This window comes from Pelodiscus sinensis, chromosome 18, assembly GCF_052426305.1.
Source record: "Pelodiscus sinensis isolate ZL-2025 chromosome 18, ASM5242630v1, whole genome shotgun sequence".
Classification (NCBI taxonomy): domain Eukaryota; kingdom Metazoa; phylum Chordata; order Testudines; family Trionychidae; genus Pelodiscus; species Pelodiscus sinensis.
In genome coordinates, this window is record NC_143069.1 from 12,390,160 (window position 1) to 12,417,509 (window position 27,350).

Genomic DNA, 27,350 nt, shown 5'->3' on the forward strand with positions numbered 1-27,350 from the left:
CTGGGCTAGATGGACCTTTGGTCTGACCCAGGATGGCCATTATAAGCTCAGGGCTCAGGGTCGGGGGTCTCACTGGACTCCCTTGATTCTCTTGCATGCCTGCTTCTGGGTGGCCAGGCTGGCAGCTCTCCTGCCCTAGACGGCCACTTTCCTGTGCCTAGTGCGGAGATTGTGGACGAGGTCCACGATGTCTGCACTAGCCCAGGCGGGTGCCCGCCTCTTGTGGTCCCGGGCAAGCTCTCGGGAGCCGCCAGCCTGGTCCCGGGAAGAGGGGGAGGACTGGGGGGCATTGGGTGGGTGGCTCGATCTGTGCCAGATGCAGTGTCTGCTGGCTGGGTGCTGGCAGGCTTGCACCTGGCACGGGCACCGTAGCCAGCCCGTGCCCCTTTAAGGGGTCCGGGGCCGGGAGGGGGGCAGAAGAGTTTCCCTGGTGTTGGCTAGAGTGGCCACCAGGGAAACCTGGGGAGGGCTAGCCTCCCACTAGTTCGAATTAAGGGGCTACACACCCCTTAATTCGAACTAGCTAGTTCGAACTAGGCTTAATCCTCGTAAAATGAGGTTTTCCTAGTTCGAACTAAGCGCTCCGTTAGTTCGAATTAAATTCGAACTAACGGAGCGCTAGTGTAGTGCCTATGAAAGTTAGTTTGAACTAACGTCCGTTAGTTCGAATTAACTTTGTAGTGTAGACATACCCTAAAAGACAAACAGCCTTCACCAGCTATTCATTTTACTGGTTAATTCTGAAGACCAACAAGCTTCTATTATTACTTCAACATATGAAACATGACAAATCTAATCAATAAAAGAAGTGATTGTCACATGTTATGCTCCTCTGTTCATCAAAGTTGCTTCCTCACACAATCGTGTAATTGAAGGGAACCATAACAATGTCTCCTTGGGTCCATTCTGGCTGTGTCTAGACTACATGCCTCTGTCGGCAGAAGCATGTAGATTAGACACATAGGCAAAGGTAAATGAAGCCGCGATTTAAATGATCGCGGCTTCATTTACATTTACATGGCTGCCGCGCTGAGCCGACAAACAGCTAATCAGCTCTTTGTCGGCTCGCGCACTAGTCTGGACGTTCCCCCTGTCGACATCAAAGCCCTTTGTCGGCAGCCCCGTTATTCCTCGTGGAATGAGGGTTTACCGGGGCTGCCGACAAAGGGCTTTGATGTCGACAGGGGGACCATCCAGACTAGCACGCGAGCCGACAAACAGCTGATCAGCTGTTTGTCGGCTCAGCGTGGCAGCCATGTAAATGTAAATGAAGCCGCGATCATTTAAATCGTGGCTTCATTTACCTTTTCCAAACAAACAAATCTACATGCCTCTGTCAGCAGAGGCATGTAGTTTAGACATACCCTAAGTGTAGGAGGCAAAGGGACTGCACATGATTCCGAAGAGTTAACATTTCCCTTATCCATCTGTTTGTAACCAATACAAAGTAGGAGAAGACTTACTGATTTTCTTGGCAGTGTGGCTGAACAATACTGACATCTTCTAACATTGATGTTAGTGAATAAAAAGTTATAGTATTACTTATTTAGGGAATCATGTTCCTTATATACTTGTAATGTTCAATTTTTTTCATATGTACATTTTTTCCCTGCAATATCTGTTTTTTACATTATATCTATTACTTCCATTTGCCACTGGGGACATAAGAACTGAATATACTTGCCCCAACAACTAAGAGAGTTACATTTCCTGGAGGATAATTTGAAAAGCACTTGGGGAAGTCCCTTAAAAATGCCAGAATGTAAAAAAAAAAAAAATCCTCAGATCCATCAAATATTCAGAGCTGCCCATTTCAAGCAAGGTAATTAGAATCATGAAGGGCAGAGAAGTTTAACTATAAAGTCACCCATTTCCCACTGTACAAGATTAGTATGTGTTCACCAGACACTAAGATAAAGGAGACACAGACTTACGTATAACAATCTGTCTGTTTTCTGAAATAAAACAAATATTCAGTGAGAGTGACAGAAACATTCATGGTTAAAGGGTCAGGCAGAAAGGTGATTAACCATTGAGACTACGGGCTAAGGGCTGAGCTGTATTGCCTTGTGTGTGCAACCCATGGGCTCAGTAACAGTAGCAACATGCATTATCCCCACATCGTCCAAACGGTCCCTCTAGCTTTTCCAGCTGTAGGGATCTCAGAGCCAGAAAAACTTCATTGTGACAACCAGTGCATATTAGTCAGCCAAATTTTCCTCTTTTGAGGGAGAGAAAGGCCTAAATGCCTGTCATGGAGGGTGTTAATTTGACTGTAGCTAACTTCAGCGCGTAAGAGACACTCAGCTGCAAGAGAGAGGATTCAAGGGTTCATTACCTGTGCAGTAATGAAGGTTCTTCGAGATGGTTGCCGCTATGGGTGCTCCACCTTAGGTGTCATGGGTGCTTCTGTGCACCTGGTAGGCGATTTTTAGTAGCTGTGCTCTCCAATGTGCTGCACATGTGAAGCAAATGGCACATATGGTGCTTCTACCACACAGCACAGCAACTGTCCCTTCAGTTCCTTCTCTGCCCCAGAAGGAAAACATGGTCCACTGAAGCAAAGGGAGGAAGAGTGGGTAGTGGGGCAACCACAGGGACACCCATTTCGAAGAACATCCATTACTGCACTAGGTGAATAACCCTGTCTTCTTCTTCAAGGAGTGTCCCTGTAGGTTCTCCACCTTAGGTGACTATGAGCCAAACCCATGAAGGAGGCAGGTGCTTCAGTCCAGCGGTATTTTGTACCATATGGAGGACAGTGTAGCCAAAAAGAGTACCCCGAAACGGGTTACTGTCCAGGGCATTGTGCCTTGTGAATGTGTGAATCATGTAGCCACCCTACAAATGTCCACGAGGGGAATGTAGGTCGTGATAGTCGAGGTAGTCCTACTTGAATGGGCCTTGATTTGGAACAGATGTGACTGTCCCTAGTAGTGTAAGCTAGACTAGTATATTCCACTGTTCACTGAGGTATCCTTTGAGTGGAGATAGTCATGCCAAGCAATCTCTCTGTGGTGGAAACAATCTATTTGTTTTGCGAAATTGTTTGGTTCCATCCAAGTAAAAGGAAATTGCACGTCTCACATCAAGTATATGTAATACAGCCTCTCTGGCACTTGTGTGAGGTTTTGAGAAAAACACAGATGAGTTTATAGGCTCGTTACAGTGAAAATGTGAGGAAAACTTTGGGAGGAACTTTGGGTGAGAATGTAGCACTACTTTGTCCTTATGAAATATGGTGACATGAGAGTGTCAATTTTACTGACCTTCCTGGGCGATGTCAATGCTAAGAACAAGGTGACTTTCATGAAGAGATGTACCATGGAACATGTTGACAGAGCTTTGACTGGCTTCATAGTGAGAGTCTGTAAGACTAAGTTCAGGTACCAGGACAGGATGGGTGGCGTGTAAGATGGGTAAGTATTCTGTATGCCTCTCAGTAATCGTTTGGTGGTAGGGTGAGCAAAAACTGATTTATTTTTGACAGGGTGATGAAAAGCCATTATCGCAGAAAGATGAGCCTTGCTGAGCAATAGTCTCAATCTTTCAGCTCTACTATATATTACAGGATGTTGCTGAGAGGAACTGTGCCTGGTTCCAAGTTTCTGTGTTCCACCCATGTCACAAACCTGTGCCATTTGTAAAGATAGAATTTTCTGGTTGGTATTCTGCAACTGTTGAGTAAGATTTGTTGTACCTGTTTTGAGCATGTAGTCTCTAGTGAGGTGAGCCATTGAAGAACCAAGCGTGAAGATGGAGTCACTGGAGGTTGGGATGCTATAGAGCCCCCTTCTCTTGTGTTATGAGATGAGGAAGAAGTGAGAGATGTCATGGCTGTTTCGTGGACATTTGAGTAAGGTAGATGTACCATGTCTGTCTTGACCAGTCCAGGGCAATAAGGATCACTGTAGGTAATTCCAGTCTTATTTTGTTGACCACTCGGTGTATGAGGGGGGTAGGCGGCTAAGCATATGAGAGCACTGAGTTCCATCGTACGGCAAACACGTTCCCCAGGGACTGCCTGCCAATGCCTGCACATGAACAATAATGTGGACACTGCTTATTGGGATTGGTTGCAAACAGGTCCATATTGGGAAACCCCCAGCATGTGAAGAGGCAATGTATGATCGATGGATCCATTTCCCATTCATGGTCAGATCTGAAGTTCCTGCTGAGGCTGTTGGCTGTTAGATTGTCTTTTCCTAGGAGAGATGAGTCCTGCAAGTACATGTCATGTGCTATGCACTATGTCCAAAGGTGGACAGCTTCTCTTTATAACAGGAAAGATCTAGCACCCCCCCTTGCTTGGTGATATAAAAAGTTGTTGCTTGATTGTCTGTGAAAATCTGAACTGTACAATATTCATTTGATGTAGGAAGTGTTGACACACGTTGAATATTGCCTGCAGCTCCAGAACATTTATGTGAAGGCTGGATTCTTGTCTCGACCATTGACCTTGAATATTGAGGTGGCCTAGATGAGCTCTCCAGCCACGCAGGAATGCATCCATCATATAGATGGACAGAGTGGCCATTTTGAATCATTAAAATTGTATAGTAATAGAAATGTATGTGATTGTATGTGATTGTTTAGTCCCCTGAGATCAAGAATAAGTCTCCATCCCCCTGACTTCTTTTCAGTCAGGAAATAGTGGGAGTAGAATCCCTTTCCCTCATATTGTCATCATACCTGTTCTTCTGCCCCAAGATGGAGTAGATGTTCAACCTTTTATATGAGAATGATCTCATGAGATGGGTCCCTGAAGATGGCCAGGGAAGGTGGGTGGGGTAGAGGGATAGAGGAGAAAGGGATACTGTAGTCATTCTTTATAATGTCCAGGACCCATATGCCAATTGTGATGGTCAATCATTGTTGAAAGAAGGGTGCTAGGCACTGCCACAATAGGCGGAAAGTTTTCAGTTGCCTTGAACAAGGAAATGTTACCAAAATCTTGGCATACGGCTCAAAAGGTTTGCCTCCAGGTAGTCAGTTGAGATTTGGAGGATTGGTTTGAGCTTCCACCCAATACCTGAAGGTCTGTCAGTGAAAATCAAAAACTGGCTTCCATTAACAGCTCTTTTAGAGTGAATTCACGCTCATTCCTAATGCAGGGCTTGAACATATGCACATCTTACAGCTGTTAGACTGGTGCTCTTCACATAGACACCTCAGGTACTCAAGTACGTGTCCTAGGGATCACAAAATACAGGGACTATGTAGCACTTTAAAGACTAACAAGATGGTTTATTAGATGATGAGCTTTCGTGGGCCAGACCCACTTCCTCAGATCAAATAATGGAAGAAAATAGTCACAACCATATATACCAAAGGATACAATTTAAAAAAAATGAACACACATGAAAAGGACAAATCACATTACAGAACAGAAGGGGGATGTGGCGGAGGGGGGGGGAAGGAAGGTGAATGCCAGTGAGTTAATGATATTAGAGGTGGGGAAAGGAAGATGTCTGTGAGTTAATAGTATTAGAGGTGATAATTGGGGAAGCTATCTTTGTAATGGGTAAGATAGTTGGAGTCTTTGTTTGATCTGCACTTGAAAGAGAATCCTCTGAACTGGCATTCATGCTAAAATTCATGCTAAAATTCGACACTCTCCGCAGGGGACTTAACAAAGACTCCAACTATCTTACCCATTACAAAGATAGCTTCCCCAATTATCACCTCTAATACTATTAACTCACAGACATCTCCCCTTCCCCACCTCTAATATCATTAACTCACTGGCATTCACCTTCCTTCCCCCCCCCCCACATCCCCCTTCTGTTCTGTACTGTGATTTGTCCTTTTCATGTGTGTTCATTTTTTTTTTAAATTGTATCCTTTGGTATATATGGTTGTGACTATTTTCTTCCATTATTTGATCTGAGGAAGTGGGTCTGGCCCACGAAAGCTCATCATCTAATAAACAATCTTGTTAGTCTTTAAAGTGCTACATTGTCCTGCATTTTGTTTCAGCTACACCAGACTAACACGGCTACATTTCTATCACTATTCTGGGGATCACAGTTTGGTATAAACTTCTTGCAGATGGTGCAACACTTAAAGCCTTGGGCTTTCAACACATCCTGGTGCCATGAAAGGGCAATATAGGTTCATGAGCTTGCCCACTCCTAACTGCTAAGATTTGCAGTTCAATAGAAACTCATTTTGCAACTGAAATGGACTAATTAACAAGCAGTTAGTTGAAAAGTTTTGCTAAGCACACAAACTTTTGTTAAATGCAAGAGAACGAAAGTGTTCCAATGCCATTACAGACAGTAAGAAGGAACTGAAGCAGGAGTCAGGGAAACAGTGGTATATAGCAACAGCCAGTGGCACCATGTCAGGGGGCTCCATGCCTGACCCCGATGGGAGCTGCTAGAGAAAAAAACTTCCAATACTTGTGCCTATGACGCACGTTCACCTAATTAGAACACCTGATCAACAAGCCCTCATAGATAAACTCTTCTCTCTTTTGTAAATGAGGACAAGAAACAGAACAAGTTTCACTGATTAACTGTTCCTTGATTTACTGTGCATCCATACTGAAGCTAGACATACAGCTGAAGTCGCATGGATAGCAGGGACGATGGGATGGGCTTGTCATCCTGGATATGTATCTAACGTGTCTAGGTCAAACTTCTGCTGATGGCTAATCATAGCAGGATGGAACCCTGAATATCTTTTGATTTTAGCCATTCTCGTGGCCTCTGCAGTGAGTCCTGGAATATCTCCTCTCCACACTGCAGGAAGCTGGCAATTTCTCAACTCTGTAATCTACTGTGATGCGAAAGGGATCCTATGGCATAAGAGATTCCCCCAGACACGCAAGTGAAAATATAACTTTCTAGCTGCACATGGAATTATCAGAGCCAATGACTGGGAAGTAATTCAGAAAACTCACCATTTTGATCTTGGAGTTGCTCTGGAAAAGAATCACGAGAAAAGAGAAAGAGAAAAATAATTAATGTGTATTTATGTATTAGCAAGCTGTAGAATAAGGTTTATCCCTTGACTAGCACAAATATTTACCATGTTGGTGAATAGGAAAGAGCCTTTGCCAGCTAATCATTCTCTGAGGCTAGTTACTTGCCCATTCCTCTACAGTGAAGACTAGATGAGAGATTTGGTCCCATGCACAAATCCAATATTTCTAATATGGGTGTCAGCACTTGAAAGAGTCAAGATAATATTTATTTAATGAATTGTGTTCCAGTTGCATTCACAATATTCAGTGGTTTTTTTCTTTCCTGCTAAATAAAGAGCACTATAACCAAGTGCCCACTCAACCAAGGGTTTTGTGAGCTTAGATGAAAAGATGGTACAACTTTACCGAGGCAGAAATCCTCCCTATTACTATCACAGATAAAAAGGTGTAGAAGAGGTTCAACCACGTCAGGAAAAGTGAGTGGACGGCTGAACTGCACCAGCATAGAGCCCTCCTGTAGGACTGTACCAAGAATGGTTAAACTGAATCTTCTGGAGTTTCTAGGCATGGAAGGGGACAGCACCCACAGTGCCCTGCTGCCAGGGGCAGGGAGAACAGGACTATCTCATTGCTGGTAGGCACAGAACACCAGCACATGCTGCCAGGCTATTAGCAAAGATTTTCTTTCTATCAGGATTCCTGGGTGCTCTACGCTCTGCTGTGTGAAGGGATCTCCCCACTCAGGAAGAGACCAAGGAATGAACATTCCTTTCAGTTCCCAGAAGGGATTCCCATGCAAGGCTCTTCTCTATCAAGGCTTCACCCATTGCGTAGTGTATTAAATCCCATAGAGTTGATTAGTACATTCTGAGGGCTGCTTTGTGCAATTTCCCAGATGCTGCTCTGTTCTGGTTACAAAACTCACTTTCTTGAGACTGCAAAAGCTGAAAGATGTTGACCTGCCAGCAGTTACATAAATCCTCCCTCCCCAACTTCCCTCCCTGATAAAATGCCCGGCCTTTCCACTTTCTAACAGTAGAAGTCACCGCTCATTGACTCTTTTAAGACATTTTTCAATATAAACAGAATCTAAGACTAAAGTTTTCAGGTGGAGCCTGAGAGGTGGACCATTCTGAGGTTGCACAGGTTTGGGTCCCATGGTCGGAGTCCAGCTCCCATAAATGGAAGGTAAGTGTCACGGGGGCTCAGTCACTGAAGGAGAAGTATCTCTTATATAAGAAGGGGAGATTTTATGTGAAACTCTGAATATAAACGCAGAGGCCTTGAACTGAACTCCATATTCAAGAAGTAACTCTTTACTCAGTTCATACTTAGGTATATTTAAACAGGAGCTGTCAACTCCAGAGCAACAGATTGAATACATTGTGTATTTGGTACATTGATTTCAATGGGATTACATAGACAATGATGCCCAACAGAATTGAGAGTTCAGAACCTGATGTTGTATAATGGAATATGTTGGGAACAGCACTGGAATTTATAAATACTGGATGTATCCTATACTTCTGGGAAATAAAAATGAGTGATGTTACTTACAGATCCACACAAACTCACCAATTTCTCCCTGCAGTTGCTCTGGAAAAGAATGAACATGATCAATGAGTATTTTTGTTTAGAATGTGGAGGGAAAAAACAGTTGGGTACTTGATTTATTACCTTCACAAACAGTGAAATTTAGCCATATTCAGTATGGCACATATTCAGTAAGCTAACTATTTTAGTGCAATATTTATCCATTTTTATACTTTATCATATCCTGGTGTCTCTGCTGCTCTCAGTACTATATAATTGTTTACCTGCCATTTTTAAGTGCTGCCTAGTCCTCATGTGTGTGCAATGTAACTCTTCAAAATATTCTAATCAAATTCTGGACAGATTTCCAGAGACCCAAGGATTAATTGAGCTGACGGAGCATAGCACCATGAAAGATTCACATTCTCCCACAGAGGCAACCTTTCACAATCAGTACAAGAACTAAAAAAAACTTAAAAAACAACCAATGGTACTGCAGCACCTTACAGGCTAACAAAAGAAGTGTAAAAGGTACCATGAACTTTTGTGGTCACAATCCACTTCTTCAGATAACTAATCAGCCTCACGTTCAGATGTGGATGTGCTCTGTCAATTGTTATATAGTTACTTGAAGCCATGGACATAGCTAATATAGTATGGGGCAGCAGTGAGTATGGGATGAACCACCCAACCTGCACATGTACCCACAGGGTCCGGGCGGCTATCCCATGCAGTTGCACATGCAGCCTGCGCTACCCCAGAAAAACAACTTTTTTAGTACCCTAGCTAGACAAGACAGTATTTTTACGTGACCGGGTAACCACCCACCTAGTTCCAAGAGTACAAGCAGTCACTGATACAGAGCTTTGACCCTGGCTGATGGAAGCAGAAAGGAAATCTTACCTGCTCCATGAAACTCTTGTTTGTGTCCTAAATAAATACAAGAAACACAGAGCAATTTATATTGGTTAACAGTGTAGTTCCTTTTTGTCTTTAATACACCAAGTATTGAACTAAAATCCTGCTCCAAAAAGTTAATAACAAACTTTTTTAATGTTAATAATTCACTATTAATTCACAATGTTCAATCCTTTTCATATCTACATTTTCTTTCCTGCAAAATCTGTACAGTTGCATACACTGGAAGATAAATGAAAAGTACTTGGGCCTTCCGTGGCCTTGGCGTGGCCCAACCCCCAGCGGCCAGAAATGGGGGGAGACCCAGAGCTGGCCTGGCTCCAGGAAGGGGCCCAGTTTCTGGGTGGTAGAGCTGGTGTAGGCCAATGCTGCCAGGACGCCTACCCCCATAGAATGGATTTGCGAGCATAGTAAGCAGGAGGCACCACTCCCATAGTATTGTTTTAAAGGGAGTCTTCAGCTAAGCCTACAGTTTCCCTTGTATAATCCACAAACTTTAGTGAAATTATAGACAGGATGTGTTTGGCCTGGGTAGTACACTACTTCGAGAGAATATGTAGCCAAGAAAACTATTGTAGTACATGCAATTTAGTGAGTCCCCTATCCCTCCACTGCTTCAGAGGAAAGTTTTAGAGATCAATACAAACTTACCAAATTTCTCTCGCAATTCTTCTGCAAATGTAAGAAATACATTTGATTAAAATATACGTCTTCTCTATGAATTAATATTTTCTATGCAGGGTGACTTACCATAAGGAGCTTTTTAGCCAAACAAAGCAAGTCTGCAGTAAACAATCCATGTGTTCAGAACACTACTGTGTAAGAAATTATGTCTACTTCATACAAATAATATTTAACAGAAAGTCTAAAGCCCAGCACTGCATTAACAAATCAGATGACTCATGTTCTCATTCTATGCAATGCTCTCATGGTGTATATACACTAGCATTGAAAGGGTAAAGCCCAGCTCAAGTGGACATGCCTGCACTAGCCCTGATTTTATTAGTTTACTAGAAATAAAGGGGAAACTGCAACAATTACAAGTGGCAAGCAATGTGAGAGGCTACTGAGAAAGCTTGCCCATCTGCTGCCCAGGAAGACATACATGACCATGCTAATGATTTTGGCATGCTACCTCGATCAGATCTAGAACCATTATCCAAACTGGAAATTACACCTCCTTCTGCTCCAGTGTAGATCCACCATTAGTAAATATGAAGCTTCTTTGTGGCCAAGAAGAATGGTAATTGTCCCATCTTTCAAGTCATTGATAAAAATGTTCAACAGAGCAATACCAACAACTGATGATTGTGGCACCACACTAGAAACACACCCATTCTATAAGGATTGGTTGATAATTGTTTCAGTCAGCAATCTTTTAATCTATTTAGTAGAGATCATGTTGATTTTATATTCATCTATTTTTAGACCAAATACCATGTGGTACCAAGTGAAATGTCTTACAGAAGTCTATTACAACACTATTATCTCTATCAATCAAATGTGTTAGGAGGAAGAGGAAGAAATAAACCTGATCCCTCAATCAGTGAAAGGAGTAATCTAGATATGAAGTACTTTATACAATAAAAGTGATTATTTTAAGATGCTTGGATAGTCAAAGCTTCAGTACTTTGTATATTTCTAGACAGACACATTGACAGAATAAGACAGTATTTTTAAAAATGAGATAATTCTGTACTTGGGCAACTATCTGCAAAGGGACTATTTATGTGGGGAAGGATACATGGTAACACTATCATTTATAACTAACTGTGCCAGTGTAGAGTCCCTTAAGCTCGACCATGAGGGAGATGTTCCCTCTGACATCACCGCAGGAGGTTTCCTTGGTGGTGTAATATGCTCTGGATCTGATAATGGGTGAACAGACTTTGCCAGAAGCAGCATATTTAGTTGAAGCTCCCTAGCTTTTCTGCTTCTTGTAGTGAGCTTTTTGCAGTGAAGACACTGATGCTATAGGCGCACGGAGAGTGTCTGTCAGAGATAGTTATAGACAACCTGGTTACACACCTTTTAAAATCTGGAGAACCAAGCATATCCATTATATGGTAACTGCTAAAGCAGGAACCTTGAGGAAAAAATGTTAACTTTTTTAAAATGATAAAAATACCAACCATACTAACTAATCTGCAATCTAACTAATGTTTGAGGGCAACTGCTAGACTCCATCTGAAACCAATGGCAGGAGAGAAGGAACTGAAGGGATGGTTGGCTACGCATGCAGGGTAGACACTTCTAATGGCATGTTCTGGCTGTCCTGTGTGCAGAGCCAAGTGAGGGCAGTGGTATCATAATTCTCTGACTGAAAGCACAGCGGGGCTCAGACATCTAAAGTGCAGCACCAACAGGAACACTCCTCAAAGAAGAACTTGCCAAAATCAATTAAGGCAATTAATCTAATTAAGAGGGGTTGCAGGATTAGGTGAACCAAAGCTGGTTGGAAGGCGTAGGGCCAGTTAAAGAACCAGTTGAATCTGGTTATAATTTTTTTGTTCTGCAGCGCGTGGAGAGCTAAGAGGATGGAAGGAGTGATGCAGGGAGTTTAGGAAGACCAATCACCCGCAGATACTAGGAGGAAGTGTCTGAGAGAAGGAATGTGCTGGGGAAGATGTGGGGAAGTAGGTCAGGGGTTTTGTAGCTCTCTCATAGCAGGTGTTAGAGATTTTTATAGGCAGCTGCTATTACAAGACCCTGGTCTGAAACCCAGAGGAGAAAATGGGCCTCGGTTTCCCCCAATACCCACTGCCCCTTTCCAACTGCAAAAAAAGTCTGGCTGGGAAAAAGGGGGGTTACCCAGCTCTGTATCATTTGTGGGTCCACTGAGCCCATGGAATTTGTTTTCCCTTTATACCTTATGTTGGCCAATGATAGGCATAGCTCAACAAACAGCAAGCTGATGTCCTACATGTGGTGCCTAAAATGAGGGCTGCTCTGAGGCAAGCAATCTGCCTGAAAGTTTAGGACCCACCAAGATTGAGGAGCTTTATCACACAACCTTTAGGAAAAGAGATTTCCAAACAACAAATACATACACCTACAGTTCTCTCATATATCCTCTCTTTTTTCCCTTGTGTGAGTGGAAGGCTAAATAAATTGAAGAAAACAAACTGATTTACCTTTGTTGTTGGTCAGAGTAAGAACATGATTTTCCTCTTCTTCAAACAAATATTTTCTATGTAGGGTGAGGGGGGTATATGTCTGTTATATATGACTTTAAAAAAGCAATTATAAAAAAAATGCCTAACTCATTACTGAAGCTTGAATTACTGTGAAAGTGCAATAGCTGTATTTTCAGCAGTGATGGACCTGGCCATTGTCATGAAACAGACTGTTCTGTGGGGGATGGGTGTGCTGGTTAGCAAATATAAAGCACGTGTAAATCCACCATAAGCTCTACCGTCTCTGTTTCAAAGTATGAGAACACAAAACACATCAAACTTACCCATTTCCCTCTGCAGTTCGGCTGCAAAGGAATGATACACATTTTAGCAACAGCAGAGTTTTTGTTCTATCCAATAATGTTTGCTACATAGGATGACTTGGCGGGGTTGGCTGTTAGGTGGGAGCCATAAAGAGCATGAAACACAAGGAAACTATTTTGAACTAACTAAAATCAATTTAATAACTCTCGAAATAACAAAATCGAAATAGCATGCCCACATTATGGGAAAGTCTTGAAATTAGTCCGAAGCAGGCTGTGTTAATTTGGATGCGCTACCTTGACTTCGAGACCCAGGAAACATAGACTCACAGAATACTAGAACTGGAAGGGACCTTGAAAGGTCATCAAGTCCAATCCCTGCCTTCATAGCAGGATGAGGAATCATCTAGATCATCCCTTAGAATCATAGGGCTGGAAGAGATCTCAGGAGTACTGGGGAGTAATTAGTCTGGTTTACTCTGGGGAGTAGTTACAGTCAGTCCCCGGGTTACGTACAAGATAGGGACTGTAGGTTTGTTCTTAAGTTGAATTTGTATGTAAGTCAGAACTGGGCTCTGCCCCGGGCTTCCTGGAATCAGCCGCTGATCAGTTTCAACAGCTTCAACAGCGGCTGAATCTGGACGCCTGGGACAGAGCAGCTGGGGCGCTGCCGGGTAGGTCCCCGCAGCGCTGCACCTCAGCGCGGCGGGGACCAACCCAGCAGCACCCCAGCAGCTCTACCCCAGGTGTCCCCAAGTCAGCCGCTGCTGAAACTGATCAGTGGCTGATTCCAGGAAGCCCGGGGCAGAGCAACTCTCTCTATGGATTTATAAGGGGAGTGTCTGTTATTTTGAAATAGCAGGCTGATTATTTTGAAATCTGTACTCCTGCTTTTCTCAAGAACGGCCATTCTTGCGCAAGAACCCTCAGAGCGTCCACACTGCGTGCCCGCTGTTTCACAAGAAGATTTACAGTACAGCGTCGGAAGACAGGGTGTCTTGAGCAAGAGCTATGCTCTTTTCTAACACATTTAAACCCTCTTGTGCAAGAGGGAAGTGTGGATGCGTGGCAAGGGCTTTTTGCACAAGAAAGCCCTATTGCTAAAATGGCCATCAGAGTTTTCTTCCACAAGAGAGCGTCCACACTGCCATGGATGCTTTTGCACAAAAGCACATGGCAGTGTGGACGTGTGCTTGTGCAAAAGTTCTTGCACAAGAACCCACCAGTGTAGACATAGCCCTAGTGAATATCACTAAAAATCCTTATTTAATTACCCACATATGGCCATATTCTTGTTCTAAGAATATATTTTACCACCATCTTGGTGTAACTGCTACTCCCAGTCTGCCACTACTGATTCTTACTGATTCTGTGTCATGTCTTGCAAGCAAATCTAAAATAGTTCTTTCACAACATAAATTGGTCACTACATTTATTAAATCTCCCACCTGTATTTAAAATTTGCTCTCTTATGATCAAAAGTTAGCTGCTAATTTTGGCAAAAGCTGATATCTTCTCTATAGTTAGCCCTCTTGCCAGAAATGAATAAATCAGCATTTGTTCAACAGGAATTTCACAAAAACTCTGTCACCTAATTTATCCTTTGTTCAATGACATTGACTCTCAACAGGGATGAATTTTGCCATTGCTATGTAGAAGACTGCAGGGAGATGGAGCAGCACTTTGGACAATAAATACATATCACATACAATTCTTTCATGTCATGTTACAGCTGCAATGAACAGAGAGGCTGAAACTAGATGTCCTTAGTATAGAATCTAAAGTACAGAATTTTCATTGTTAGTAAACAAATTATTTAAATGGTAGGAGGGAGAGATTTGGGAAACTTACACATTTCCCCCTGTAGTTGGTCTGCAAAGGAATGACATACATTTTAGTAATGGAAGAGTTTTTCTCCTATTTTGTAAACAAATAATTACAATGATCATGTCAGTTAGGAAGGATATAAGATATAACAAGATTGCAGAATTCTGGGTAATGAGGAGTTATCTCCTACTCAGTATCATTTTACAGTTTTCAAAAGTAAAAATAAAGAAGGGTTGAAAGAAACTTGGCATTGGATTCAATTGTCAAGTCAGTTTGTAGTCTCCAGCTCTTTCTGATTCTTAACTTGCTGAACACTCCAGTATGTTCAGCTTTTAAAACTCTTTGCTACACCTGGAACTGATAATCTGGCACACTTCTTTGTAACAGATGCTGACTATGCTACAATGAATTATATCCTCATGGAGTCTAGGAAGAAGGGAATGAGTGTTCACGTTAATATTCCAACTGTCTTTGTATCCAGAAGGTAGATGCCTTTTTCCTGAAGAACGCTGGTCACTGAGGGTGTGTCTAGACTACATGCCTCCTTCGACGGAGGCATGTAGATTAGCCAGATCGGAAGAGGGAAATGAAGCCGCGATTAAAATAATCGCGGCTTCATTTAAATTTAAATGGCTGCCCCGATCTGCCGATCAGCTGTTTGTCGGCAGATCGGGGGAGTCTGGACGCGATGCCCCGACAAAGAAGCCTTTCTTCATCGACACAGGTAAGCCTGGTTTCACGAGGCTTACCTGTGTCGATGAAGAAAGGCTTCTTTGTCGGGGCATCGCGTCCAGACTCCCCCGATCTGCCGACAAACAGCTGATCGGCAGATCGGGGCAGCCATTTAAATTTAAATGAAGCCGCGATTATTTTAATCGCGGCTTCATTTCCCTCTTCCGATCTGGCTAATCTACATGCCTCCGTCGAAGGAGGCATGTAGTCTAGACACACCCTGAGAGTTCATAGCCCTATTGCTGCTCTCATTACATTGAATACTGAGTCAGCATCAGTCTCTGGAGCCTCCTCTATATATCATTCCTGACTGCAAACTCAACATGCCTAGAAGCAGGATCCCTCTTCACAATTACTTTTCTTGAGAACTATGGAAATATCTTTGATCTAATGAGAAATGGGGCTTTCTCAGTGCTTGATACTCTAGAATGAAATGCGAAAATTCTTCAGGCAAGTGAAAAAGATGAAGTAGCAAGATAAATTAGCTCAGTAAAATAGGATATGCATTTCTGAAAGAGAAAAAAATATGAGAAGCACTGCTTAGAAAACACTGCGAACTTACCATAGTCCTTGCGGGATTGGTCTGCAACAAATTAAATCAGTTCACAATGAGAAAATTTTCAATGATAATTGGCTGATTGAATTGTTAACTTAATGAATGGCATGAATCAGCCTTATTTAATGAGCCACATACGATAGAGTATATAATCTTTAATACTCATGTTATGTTATACATATACAACTACTATTTTACTCCCTTAGTCTCACTGTAGGTAGGTCTAGACTGCAGTGCTTTTTCAGGATACCAGAAGTATCCCAAAATAATAATGGCACATCTTTTAAAATGTTTGCTATTTCCCAAAATAGCAGGCGTTCTATTACGGCATCTCTGTAACCCAAGGTTTAAGGGGTTTTTTGAAACAGTGCCTTATTTTGAAATTTGGAATTGTGTAGACAGCACCAAATTTAAAAATAAATTCTTTCAATTTAGACTTGGAATAAGCTATGCAATTTGCATATTCCAACAGAAGGGTGCTCTCTAGATGCACCCTATGCCTAGTAACATCAAGCAAAATTCACTTAATTTTTCACAGTGGAAGATCACTATTTTCATAATATCTCCATTTAGGTTCATGCTGTATTTGAAATCCAGCTCTTCTCATATCAAGTGTTAACCAATGTTAGGTGAAATCTGTCATTCATATCATCTTTCTGGGAATGAATGATAAAACATTTGTTCAAGTAGGTATATCCAAAATATGCCTCCATCTCCCAAATCCTGTAACTTAATCCTTCTCTGACTTCATTGGAATTCTAAACAAGATGATTTTTTACCAGTGCAATATAATGGATCACAATGAGAGAGTTAGGCTCTTGTCCACAAATATACAGTGCACATAGTTCCATCGGATGTTCCATTTAATACTGGCCTGATTGAAAGTCTACATAAATCAGTACTAACTTACCTCTTTCCTTCTGCATTTTGTCTGCAATGGAAAGATACAGCATTGAACAAATAGATAGTTTTCCCTTTTCTGCAAACAAGCGTTCAGTCTGATGGGCAACTTGGCAAAAGTAATGGTTAGATGGGATCTTGAAGAAGAGATCACTAAAAGCTCATGACAGTGATAATTCACCTTGGCACTCCATAAAATTCTGAATTGAATTCAAGATCAAGGCTTATCTTTAAGAAAGTTTTTTACGTATACACAAACTGATAAAAACCACTTTTGTCCATCTTACTACATTATCTTACTGCAAGATTTCTCTTGAGGGCTTTCAGATGAGATCAACCACACTTGCTGGACTTTTGAGAGCAGCACATGAGGCTTCCCAGTAGCTGTAAAAAGACTGGGAAGCTACTTTAGAAGCAGGCAAGTAGGCCTCTGATCTCACTCGTTCCAGAAAAAAATGTAAACTTTCTCATAGCCACAACATAGAGAAAGGAAAAGCAGAGGAGAAAAAGACATGCAAACAATTATTTTTTTCAGAAAAGGAAGAGTTAGATTTAAGTAGACAGCTTTTGTCAATAGCTTTGATTGTGAATAGGCAGCATGTTTAAAACAAATAAGAGGAAATACTTTTCACTCAAGACACAGTCAGCCCATGGAGCTTATTTCTAGGGGACATTGTGAAGACCAAAAGTACAAGCGAGTTACAAATATTAGCTCAGTTCATTGAGGACAGGTCCATGAATGGCAAACAGCCAACATAGTCAGATATGCAACCTGTGCTCAGGATGTCCATAATCCTCTGACTGCCAGAAGCTGGGACTGGACAATAGGGGATGTTGATAAATTGACATGTTCTATTCATTCACTTTGGCATGGGCCACCATAGGAAGACATAACAATGAGTTAGATGGACAGCTATCCTGATACAATATGGCTGTTTTTGTTCTTAATGTTTTTTAAGGAGTTTAGTGTCAATAAAGACTAAATAAAACCTATATTTGCTGCACATAATCCAATGGGCAATTCATGTGGGAAAAATAAGCATTCATCCAACTAAACTTTTGCAAAATCTGAGCCTTACAGTGAAAGGGTTTTGGATTTTGATTTTTTGAGTTTCAGTTTCTACTGCCTAGTGGATTAGTGAGTGACCAGCATGGAGAATTGAAATGGTATTTGTTTTGGTTTTTCAATAAACCAAATGGAAAATGAAAACACAATTTAAGTGCACCTTCTCGGCAATGAGGTCAAACTCACCAATCGTATTCTGGAATCGGCCTGCAAAAGATTAAATATGATCACTATACTTAGTCCATGTTAAAAATCACTAATTGTACTTTAAACATCTTTAACACCACAAAGTAGCCCTCTTCAATGACATGGAGAATATATAGATTATGTACTTTTGCTGTCAGTAAATTTGACCATCATTGTGTTCTCTCGGCCATTGTCAGATAGCTTCTTCATTGTTTCTTTCAAGGACAGTTAACCTTTTTCACTTGCAGTGTAAGAGGTTACTGTTTTCATAGGTATGTGTAAAAGGTTAAATGAATTAACTTTTGTTCTAACAGATACCTAATTTTTCCTGGTGTCACAGCACCAATTTCATTGCAGTTATTCATCAGTATTGAACTATTACAAACATGAGCAATTCACTGTTCAACTAAATTCCTTGCAATTCCATTACATGCACCAATCCCTGCTTGTATGGGAGACTGTATAAATTAATAAAACTTAATATTGCAATGCATAGTTTACCTGAAAAAGAACAAAGATTTCAGTAACCGCATATTTTTGTCTTCTTCTCTGTGGGTATGTCTACACTACCCTCCTAGTTCGAACTAGGAGGGTAATGTATGCATACCGCACTTGCTAATGAAGCCCGGGATTTGAATTTCCCGGGCTTCATTAGCATAAGCGGGGAGCCGCCATTTTTAAATCCCCGCTGCTTCGAACCCCGTGTAGCGCGGCTTCACGGGGCTCGAACTAGGTAGTTCGGACTAGGATGCCTATTCCGAACTACCGGTACACCTCGTTTCACGAGGAGTAACGGTAGTTCGGAATAGGACCCTAGTCCGAACTACCTAGTTCGAGCCCCGTGTAGCCACGCTACACGGGGTTCGAAGCAGCGGGGATTTAAAAATGGCGGCTCCCCGCTTATGCTAATGAAGCCCGGGAAATTCAAATCCGGGCTTCATTAGCAAGTGTGGTATGCATACATTACCCCGCTAGTTCGAACTAGCGGGGTAGTGCAGACATACCCTAAAAGCATTTTCTTTATGAGGTAACTAGGAAGTTTGAGCTGACTCCAGACTATTTAATCTGGTTCATATATTCTAAATGTATTTTAAATAGTGTTGTACAGGTTGAATGTCTCTAATCTGGCACCCTCAGCACCTGACCTGTGTCGAACCAGAGAATTTGGTGAACCACGGGAGGTCAATATTTTTTAGCATCATTACACTTTCACTCTTTATTGGGCTCTTAGAGGATGTTAAGGGGTAAATTAGAGCTATATAACATCACAGAACATTGAGAGTCAGGACTGGTGGCTATAAACAAACTTTATGGGACCACAGAAAACTTGGGCATACCCATGATTAATGGAGATCCAGCTAACTAAAATCATGCTGCATTATGGTTTGGCTGTTGCCAGGCCAGAGAGGGCCAGACTAGAGAGTTTCAACCTGTAGGAATTATGCTACACTTGAAGATAAAAAATAGGTCAACCTGAAATACATAATAAAAAAGCTAATATGTAGTTTAGACTCGTATTTTTTTATTTCAAAGAATTCAAATGGTATTTACTCTGATTCGGGAAGAAGACAGGTAGGACACTGTAAAACTCTTTTAAGCACAAGCTGTTATTTGCATAATTTCAACTCAAAATACTAGGTTTAAATGCCGTAGAGCTCCCTTGTTCTTTTATCTCTCACCGAAAGTGGTCTAAGTGCCACTACATGGGATAGTGAACCATAGATCCTAGAGGTGTGTGGGTTACATATGCTTGTGCCTACTCTCCCCTCCCCTGTCCCCCGCTTCCCACACTCAATAAGGCAGACACCCAGGGCAGGCTACTCTTTGCTTTCTCCCACTTCTAAAACAACCAACTAAGCAGAATGTCAACACCATTATTGAACTGCCTCCATTCCTTACTTCATATGAGGGCTGAGCATAAGAAACTTTTGCTGTGCAAGTCATTAGAATCTACCCTTTTTCTCCACCTGAAGGGAATGCCCCATTTTTTGGCCTATCCATGGACCATGAACTCCCCCACAAACTGTAGTCCTCTATAGCCACAGCACTTGGACTGACCACATCCAAAAGACCTACCCATAAACAGCTTGGTCAGCTCGCACTCTCACCAACATGACAAGTTGACAAAAATGAAGGCTCTCCGCCTGAATCTCAGTTACAAAAGGTGCATCTACACTGCAGTGTTTTTCCAAAAAAAAACCAATACTTATGTCCACAGTGCCATTGAGTTCTTTTTGGAAAAAGGTGTGTATGGAGAAAATGGAGTTCTTTCGAAAGAAGAGGCCTCCAGGAAATAACAGAGGTGCCCTGGTGGGTACTCCATCCTCACTAATCACAACTTAAATACGAGATAGCCTCCAAGCAATGTGGCTGCTATATTTCAAAAAAGCAGATCGCTTCATTGATGAGCTTTTACTGTGAAGATGCTCTCTTTTGAAAGACGTTTTTCCAGAAGATCTCTTCTGGAAAAGCTTCTTCTGAGAAAAGACTGCAGTCTAGATGTAGCAAAACATGTCAGATCCCCATATGACAGGTTATTCATTAATTCCAAGGACAAAAGGAAACATGTGATCATCTAGTCTGACCACCTGTAAATCACAGGGCAGAGGACTGCTCCAAAATAATTCCTAGAGCAGAGTTTTTAGAAAAACATCCACTCTTGATTCAGAAATGGTCAGGGATGGAGCACGCACAGGAGCCCATTGTAAATTGTTACACTGGTTAATTATCCACACTGTTACAAAATTAACTCTTTTTTAAATTAATAAAAAATAAGTTAACTTACTTGTGCATTTTCCACAAAAACATTCCATGATCACCATACACAGCAACATACCAATACACAGTAACATACAGACATCTATTGAAAGATAGAACATGATATTGTTACTACAATGTATCCTCAAACATGGAAGGTATTTCTAAGCCTTACAGTTTTTTACCTGAACAATGATAGACTTTTTTTCTCATTCTCTCAAGTACTGTTGTCTTTGCACTTTGACAGAGAATGAGAAAAAGTATATTTTATATGGAAAAACATAAAGGCATGCCTTCAGAATCTCAGGGTATGTCTACACTAGCCCCCTAGTTCGATCTAGGGAGGCTAATGAGGGCAACTGAAATTGCTAATGAAGCGCGAGATTTAAATATCCTGCGCTTCATTAGCATGTTTCTGGGCAGTTGCCATTTTAGAAATTGATTAGCCAGAAGTAACTGCCCACGTCTACACACGGTAGTGAAATGGGATTCTGAATTAAAACCTTTAACTCAAATTGGAATGAGGAATTTAGTCTTCAAATAAGTTCTTGTTACATGGCAGGTCTTCCACTCTGAGTTGCAGCTCCTTGGGCCTCCATGACTGTTGTAGCCAGGATGTTCTCTGCATTACCACAGCTGTGGTAGCTGCTTTAACTACTGAGGGTATGTCTACACTACCCTCCTAGTTCGAACTAGGAGGGTAATGTATGCATACCGCACTTGCTAATGAAGCCTGGGATTTGAATTTCCCGGGCTTCATTAGCATAAGTGGGGAGCCGCCATTTTTAAATCCCCGCTGCTTCGAACCCCGTGTAGCGCGGCTACACGGGGCTTGAACTAGGTAGTTCGGACTAGGGTGCCTATTCCGAACTACCGGTACACCTCGTTTCACGAGGAGTAACGGTAGTTCGGAATAGGACCCTAGTCCGAACTACGTAGTTCGAGCCCCGTGTAGCCACGCTACACGGGGTTCGAAGCAGTGGGGATTTAAAAATGGCGGCTCCCCGCTTATGCTAATGAAGCCCGGGAAATTCAAATCCCAGGCTTCATTAGCAAGTGCGGTATGCATACATTACCCCGCTAGTTCAAACTAACGGGGTAGTGTAGACATACCCTGAGTCCACCACAGCAAGGGAGGACTGTAGTGCAGTATGGGGCTATGATATCCCCTTCCTGCATAGTGGACTTGAGGATGGGACACTTTGAATCTGGAATGTGGTCCATAAGTACTCAGTGTAGAAATTCCTCACCCATCATGTAAATGCAACCATGTTTGAGAGCACTACAGAGGCAGTTCCCCATCAGAAACACTCCATGCTGCGGTCTGGTCATATTTCATGACCATCATCTGTTGGATGCTCTTGAAATCTATGGCAGTCCGTTTGTGGCTTTAATCCATCCTGAGTCACAAACTAAAGTAACACTGTGATTTGATATAATGGGAGATGAGGGCACTGAGTAGATCACAGACAGGATCTGTTCATTGTGAAGAATAAAGTCCTAATTTGCTAGGGATGAGTTATTTGGAGATAGGGATGAATTAAGATACTGAATGTAAATATTTATGCTTGTTAGTAGGCAGGAGGATGTCCCAAAGGCCAAATAAAAGAGGCAGTAACTCCTGTTCAGAAGAAGACAAGTTTCCTGGAGTAATAACTATGATGTAATAGTGAGTTTTGGATATCATCCCCTCCACTTACATTCACATCCGAAAATCTTCTGCTCAGACACTTGCGAAGATGTTTCATTCTGTACTTCTGTAAAAAAAAGGCAGCATTATCACAATGTCTGACAATGTAGAGAGAGTTCAGTGTGAAAAAATCCAGGGACATTTAGACATTTGTTCACTGTTTTATCTCAAAGCAAAAAGTGTGTGTTTTGCTTAATGCGATTTAAAATAAAACCCACTGGAAACAATGGGAAATAATCTTCCTGTTTCCATAAGCACATCTGCTTTCATCTGTCTGAACAAAATTGAAGGTTCAAGTGTTGTTCTCATTAACACTCATACAACTCCAATGAAGCCAAAAGAGGTGTTAATGGGGTTAACAAATTTACCCTGAATATTATTAGTAAGCAGACTGTGCTCTATAAAGAGAAAGGCTGAGCTCCAGCCAAAGCCCCACTCTTTGTCCCTTTACATGGTATTTCTCAGCCCAATAACCCATCACTCTTCACCAACTTTAAATGAAAAAAAAAAACTTTAATGTGAAAAGATGGACAAAAATCACTGTACTTTGCCTTTAACAGAAGGTTGTTGTACTAATCCCCTGGCTTAGTTCAGCAAAAAGTTTTATAAAAGAGTCATTTTCTATAGAAAGTGGGTACAATTGCCAGTTTATGCTCATAGATGAATAAGTTATGATGACAGGAAAATAAAGAAAACATGTGGAATTGTCACAGAACGCTGTTTGCAGTAAAATCACCATACTCCTTTGTAAATATCAATAAAGTATGCTAGTGTTATAAAATCCTCTACCTGTTCCAACCATCCCTAAAGCCTTATCTTTCTTGGTCCTTCCATGATCATTATCTCTCAAGTATCTCATTATGAATTTTAAGTTCACACACTAAGAAATTATTTCAAACGAACTAAAATTGATTTAATGACTCCCAAAATAACAAGATTGAAATAGCATTTCCACATTATGGGGAAGCCTTGAAATTACTCTGAGGTAGTTTCCCTTAATGTGGATGTACTACTTTGATTTAGAACCCCAGGATTCACTGGGGAGTAATTAGTCTGAATTTTTCTGGGGAATGGTAATTTTGAAATTAGCAATATTCCCTGAGAAAAGCAGGAGTCCAGATTTCAAAATGACAGGTTTGGCAGTGTGGATACTTCGCTCATTAATTCAACCTAAGGAGGCCTATAATAAAGCCTTTGTGTAGACCAGAGCGAAGAGGAAACTGCAATTGCATCATAACTCGTTTGCTACTCTCCGCCTTTGGTATTGTGACTTTGTTTTATATCTCTTAAAAACCATCTAGATCTATCAACAAGTAACCAAGTTAGTTCCAGTTTGCAGATGAGCAATTCAGGAAACATGTCACCTGCACAGAGTGGAACAGATTGATTCTAGCAAGCAAGAGGTGGAGATACAGTGGGAAAGAAGGAGGTGGCAGCAGGGGCAGATGTCATAGGGGCGCCTCCTTTGCTGCTTGTGCTTCTGCCTGTATTGATCTGCCTGTCTAGGCATATCATAGGACTACCTTGGTTGAAGCTGAGGACTAAGACTTGGTTCTTCTCAGGGGTAGTGTGCACTAACCTAGGGATTTCAGTAAGGGTACATTTAGACTACACCTCTCTTTCGACAGAGAGATGTAGAACAGGCACATCGAAATTGCTAATGAAGTGGAGATTTAATTATCTCACCCTTCATTAGCATAAACATGACCAATGCTTTTTTTTTAAATGGAGCTTTTTCGAAAAAACAAACAAACCCAACAGTAGTCTAGACACGGACGGCTCTTTCAAAAATACAACCCTTTTCCAAAAGCTCCTGTAAACCCCATTTTATGAGGAATAAGGGATCTTTCAAAAAAGGTCTGTATTTTTGAAAGATCCGCATCTAGACTGCCTTTTTTTCCCAAAAAAACTCAGTTTCGAAAAGAAGTGGTGACCTTGTTTATGCTAATGAAGTGCGGGATATTTAAATCCCCACTTCAATAGCAATTTCAAAGATGTGCCTAATCTACATCTCTCTGTCAACAGAGAAGTGTAGTTTAGAGACAGCCTCAGTGTTGTCAGTGCTTTGTCCATCTTCAAAGAAAATAAAGTATAACACATGATGGGGAAGTTGACAAAGGTGGGAATCTTATGAAGCCTAAAATTAATCTGGTTGCCCAGTGGGTAAAGGATATGTAAGAGTCGGTTTCATTGGCTATGATAGAAAAATCATTTTGGAAATGCTGTATCAACAATGCACTTGATGGGTCAGAAGATGATGTCATATTTTCTGAGGCCACAATGGAGGCTGATGATAAACAAGCTGAGTCTGAGGACGACTTTACTGGCATCTATGATGACAATGCAGGAGCAGCTGTGACTGAAGCTGAGTTTAATGAACCATCGGTGAATTGGAGACCGATTCAGAATTAGAAAGGTTTTAAGATTTTAAGTGCATTACAAAGATATGAGATGATAAAACATGGACTGTATTTTTGAAGTTATTTGTTCAGTTATTATAACATGTTTTTGTTAGATTGAATTAAAATAAAGCTAGTAAAACCTCTGTTTCTTTTGACTCCAACTTTTAAAATACAACAGAATCTACAGCACGGTCAGTTTCAAGCCCAACAGGGCAAACCACTGGCATGCCGGGACATTTGGAGTGTCTGCAAACATGGAACCGCTCAGCTCCCATTGGCTGCTCTTTGCCATTCCCAGCTAATGGAAGCTGTGGGAAGCAGCACGGGTCAGGGTATGCTGACTGCCACTTCCTGTCACTCCCAATGACCTGGAATGGTGAACAGCAGTCACTGGGAGTTGAGGGGCTCTATGCCTGAAGACACTCCAGGCCAAAGACTGAAGGGGCTTTATGCCTGAAAACACTCCAGTGGTTCTCCTTGCGGGGCTGGAAACTGAAGTTTGCTGACTCTCCCTCAAGTTAAAAAAATTGTAAAAAAAATGTTCATAAGCCAACCCCCGCTCTTTACTGTAACATTTTTTATAGTCAAGTATATACATTAATTGAGTCATGTTAAATCTGCTTTCCCCAATTCTAGGCTTTTCTTACCTATAACCAAGACGTTAATGGTGATCTCTCTGTGAAACAAGCTGGCTGTGGCAGAACATACATATTTCCCTTCATCTTCCACCTGAATATTGTTCAGTTTCAGGGAAATATTTCCTTTCCCAAATTCCTTTCCTTTAAACACTTCTGCCTTTTTTTCATACTCCTTCCTGAGCCATTTTCTGCTGTTGTCTCCATTTGGAGACAAATAACCCACTGGGCATTTGTCATTCTGTGGATAAGAATTAATCAGGGGACTACTTTCATCATAAAGATAGAAATAGATTGTCTTATCCTCCCGAGGTCCAACTTTCCTCCATTTCAGCTCCATGCTAGAGGGCAGATGTTTTGTAATTAGTCGGCAGGGAAGAATGACATTTTCTCCAATGACAGCGGTAATTGTCCTATGTTCTGCCTCCACATCAAAGAAATCTGAAAAGTGTTCAGAGGATTATATTTTCACCAGAAGCACATGATAACTCATATTAATGTGCAAGAAAGAGTGAAACAGAATACAGTCCTAATTCCTCTTATTTATACTGCTTTGTTAAATAGTGTAAATTCGTTAGCTTCTAGAGATTCACTCCCAATATATACACTGGGAATAGATATAAAGTAAAGTAAGTAAGAAGAGAATTAGTGCTCAAGAGAAAGTTACTCACCCCATGCAGTATCAATGGCTCTTCAAGATGTGTGTTCCTGTGGGTGCTACACTTCAAGTGCTGGTGTGTCCTCATGCTTGAGATGAGAGAGTTTTCTAGCAGTGCCCTGCTACATTGCACATGCTCAGTAGTGCTCTTTCATGTCGTTAGTATCTATTGACTATGTGCACTACACCTCTGTTCCTTCTTTACTTTGGATATAGCTCTGAGGAGGCTCCAGAGTATCAGAGGAAGGAGGGTAGTAGAGCACCCACAGGGATACACATCTTAAAGAACCATCATAACGTACAGGATGAGTAACTTGCTTTTCTTAGGGTGCTGTCCCCTCTAGGTGCTCCACTTCAGGTGTTTGAAGAGCAGGGTCCATCTTGTGGATGCAGGCTTTACAGTCATGTCCAAGAGATAGCGGGGAGGACTGCCTGTCCCACTGATGTAGATAGGATAGGGCCAGATATTAAAACATAGTGCCTGGTGAATGTGTGTTCTGAGGACCAGGTTTCTGCCCTACAAACATTTGTGAGTGGAACATTACTGAGGACAGCTATGGTTAATGTCACAGCCCTTGTGGAATGATCCATAACAGGTAGTGGTTGTCTGTTTTGGATGGTGTAGCAAAATGGTTCCCAAACCTCCTGCCCTCCCTCCAGGCTGTGAAATGCTCTTCTGCAGCTGGGAGAAGACATTGCCCTTTTCTGGTGCTGATTGGCTGAGAAGTGGGGACATGCCTCTCCCAACAGCCACAGCAGGGCAGCCATGCTCTGCTGGGGGCTGGAAGGCAGCACAGGGCTAGCTGAGGAGAGTGGGGAAGGCATTGGGGGCTGTTGGGGTGAAGCTAGTGTGGGGGGCTCTGGATGTGGAGGCTCTAGAGGTTGGGAACATCTAAGAGGCATTGGGGGGCTCTTGGGATGGGGCTAGTAGTGTTAGGGGCTCTAGGGACAAGGCTGGCACTGGGGAGCTCTAGGGATGGGGCTAGTAGTGTTAGGGGCTCTAGGGACAAGGCTGGCACTGGGGAGCTCTAGGGATGGGGCTAGTAGTGTTAGGGGCTCTAGGGACAAGGCTGGCACTGGGGAGCTCTAGGGATGGGGCTAATGTTGGGGGCTGGCACTG

General features: G+C 41.9%; 1 protein-coding gene across 15 annotated transcripts in view; it reads right to left on the minus strand.

Annotated features, from left to right (window-relative positions):
* Positions 1 to 27,350, minus strand: part of LOC102452695 (uncharacterized) — an 89,816-nt gene that overhangs the window by 52,376 nt on the left and 10,090 nt on the right. For 13 of the 15 annotated variants that reach the window (XM_089770006.1, XM_089770005.1, XM_089770011.1 and 10 more), the window contains exons 6-18: positions 25,585 to 26,013; positions 22,546 to 22,602; positions 20,874 to 20,948; positions 18,089 to 18,109; positions 16,847 to 16,867; positions 15,943 to 15,963; positions 14,673 to 14,693; positions 12,843 to 12,863; positions 10,034 to 10,054; positions 9,368 to 9,394; positions 8,507 to 8,527; positions 6,908 to 6,928; positions 1,935 to 1,955 (exon numbers count right to left, since the gene is read on the minus strand). In XM_089770006.1, coding sequence (XP_089626132.1) covers positions 1,935 to 1,955; positions 6,908 to 6,928; positions 8,507 to 8,527; positions 9,368 to 9,394; positions 10,034 to 10,054; positions 12,843 to 12,863; positions 14,673 to 14,693; positions 15,943 to 15,963; positions 16,847 to 16,867; positions 18,089 to 18,109; positions 20,874 to 20,948; positions 22,546 to 22,602; positions 25,585 to 26,013 — 777 coding nt within the window. The remainder of the gene's footprint in view (positions 1 to 1,934; positions 1,956 to 6,907; positions 6,929 to 8,506; positions 8,528 to 9,367; positions 9,395 to 10,033; positions 10,055 to 12,842; positions 12,864 to 14,672; positions 14,694 to 15,942; positions 15,964 to 16,846; positions 16,868 to 18,088; positions 18,110 to 20,873; positions 20,949 to 22,545; positions 22,603 to 25,584; positions 26,014 to 27,350) is intronic. The other 2 variants (XM_089770009.1, XM_089770004.1) reach the window with 1 other exon arrangement.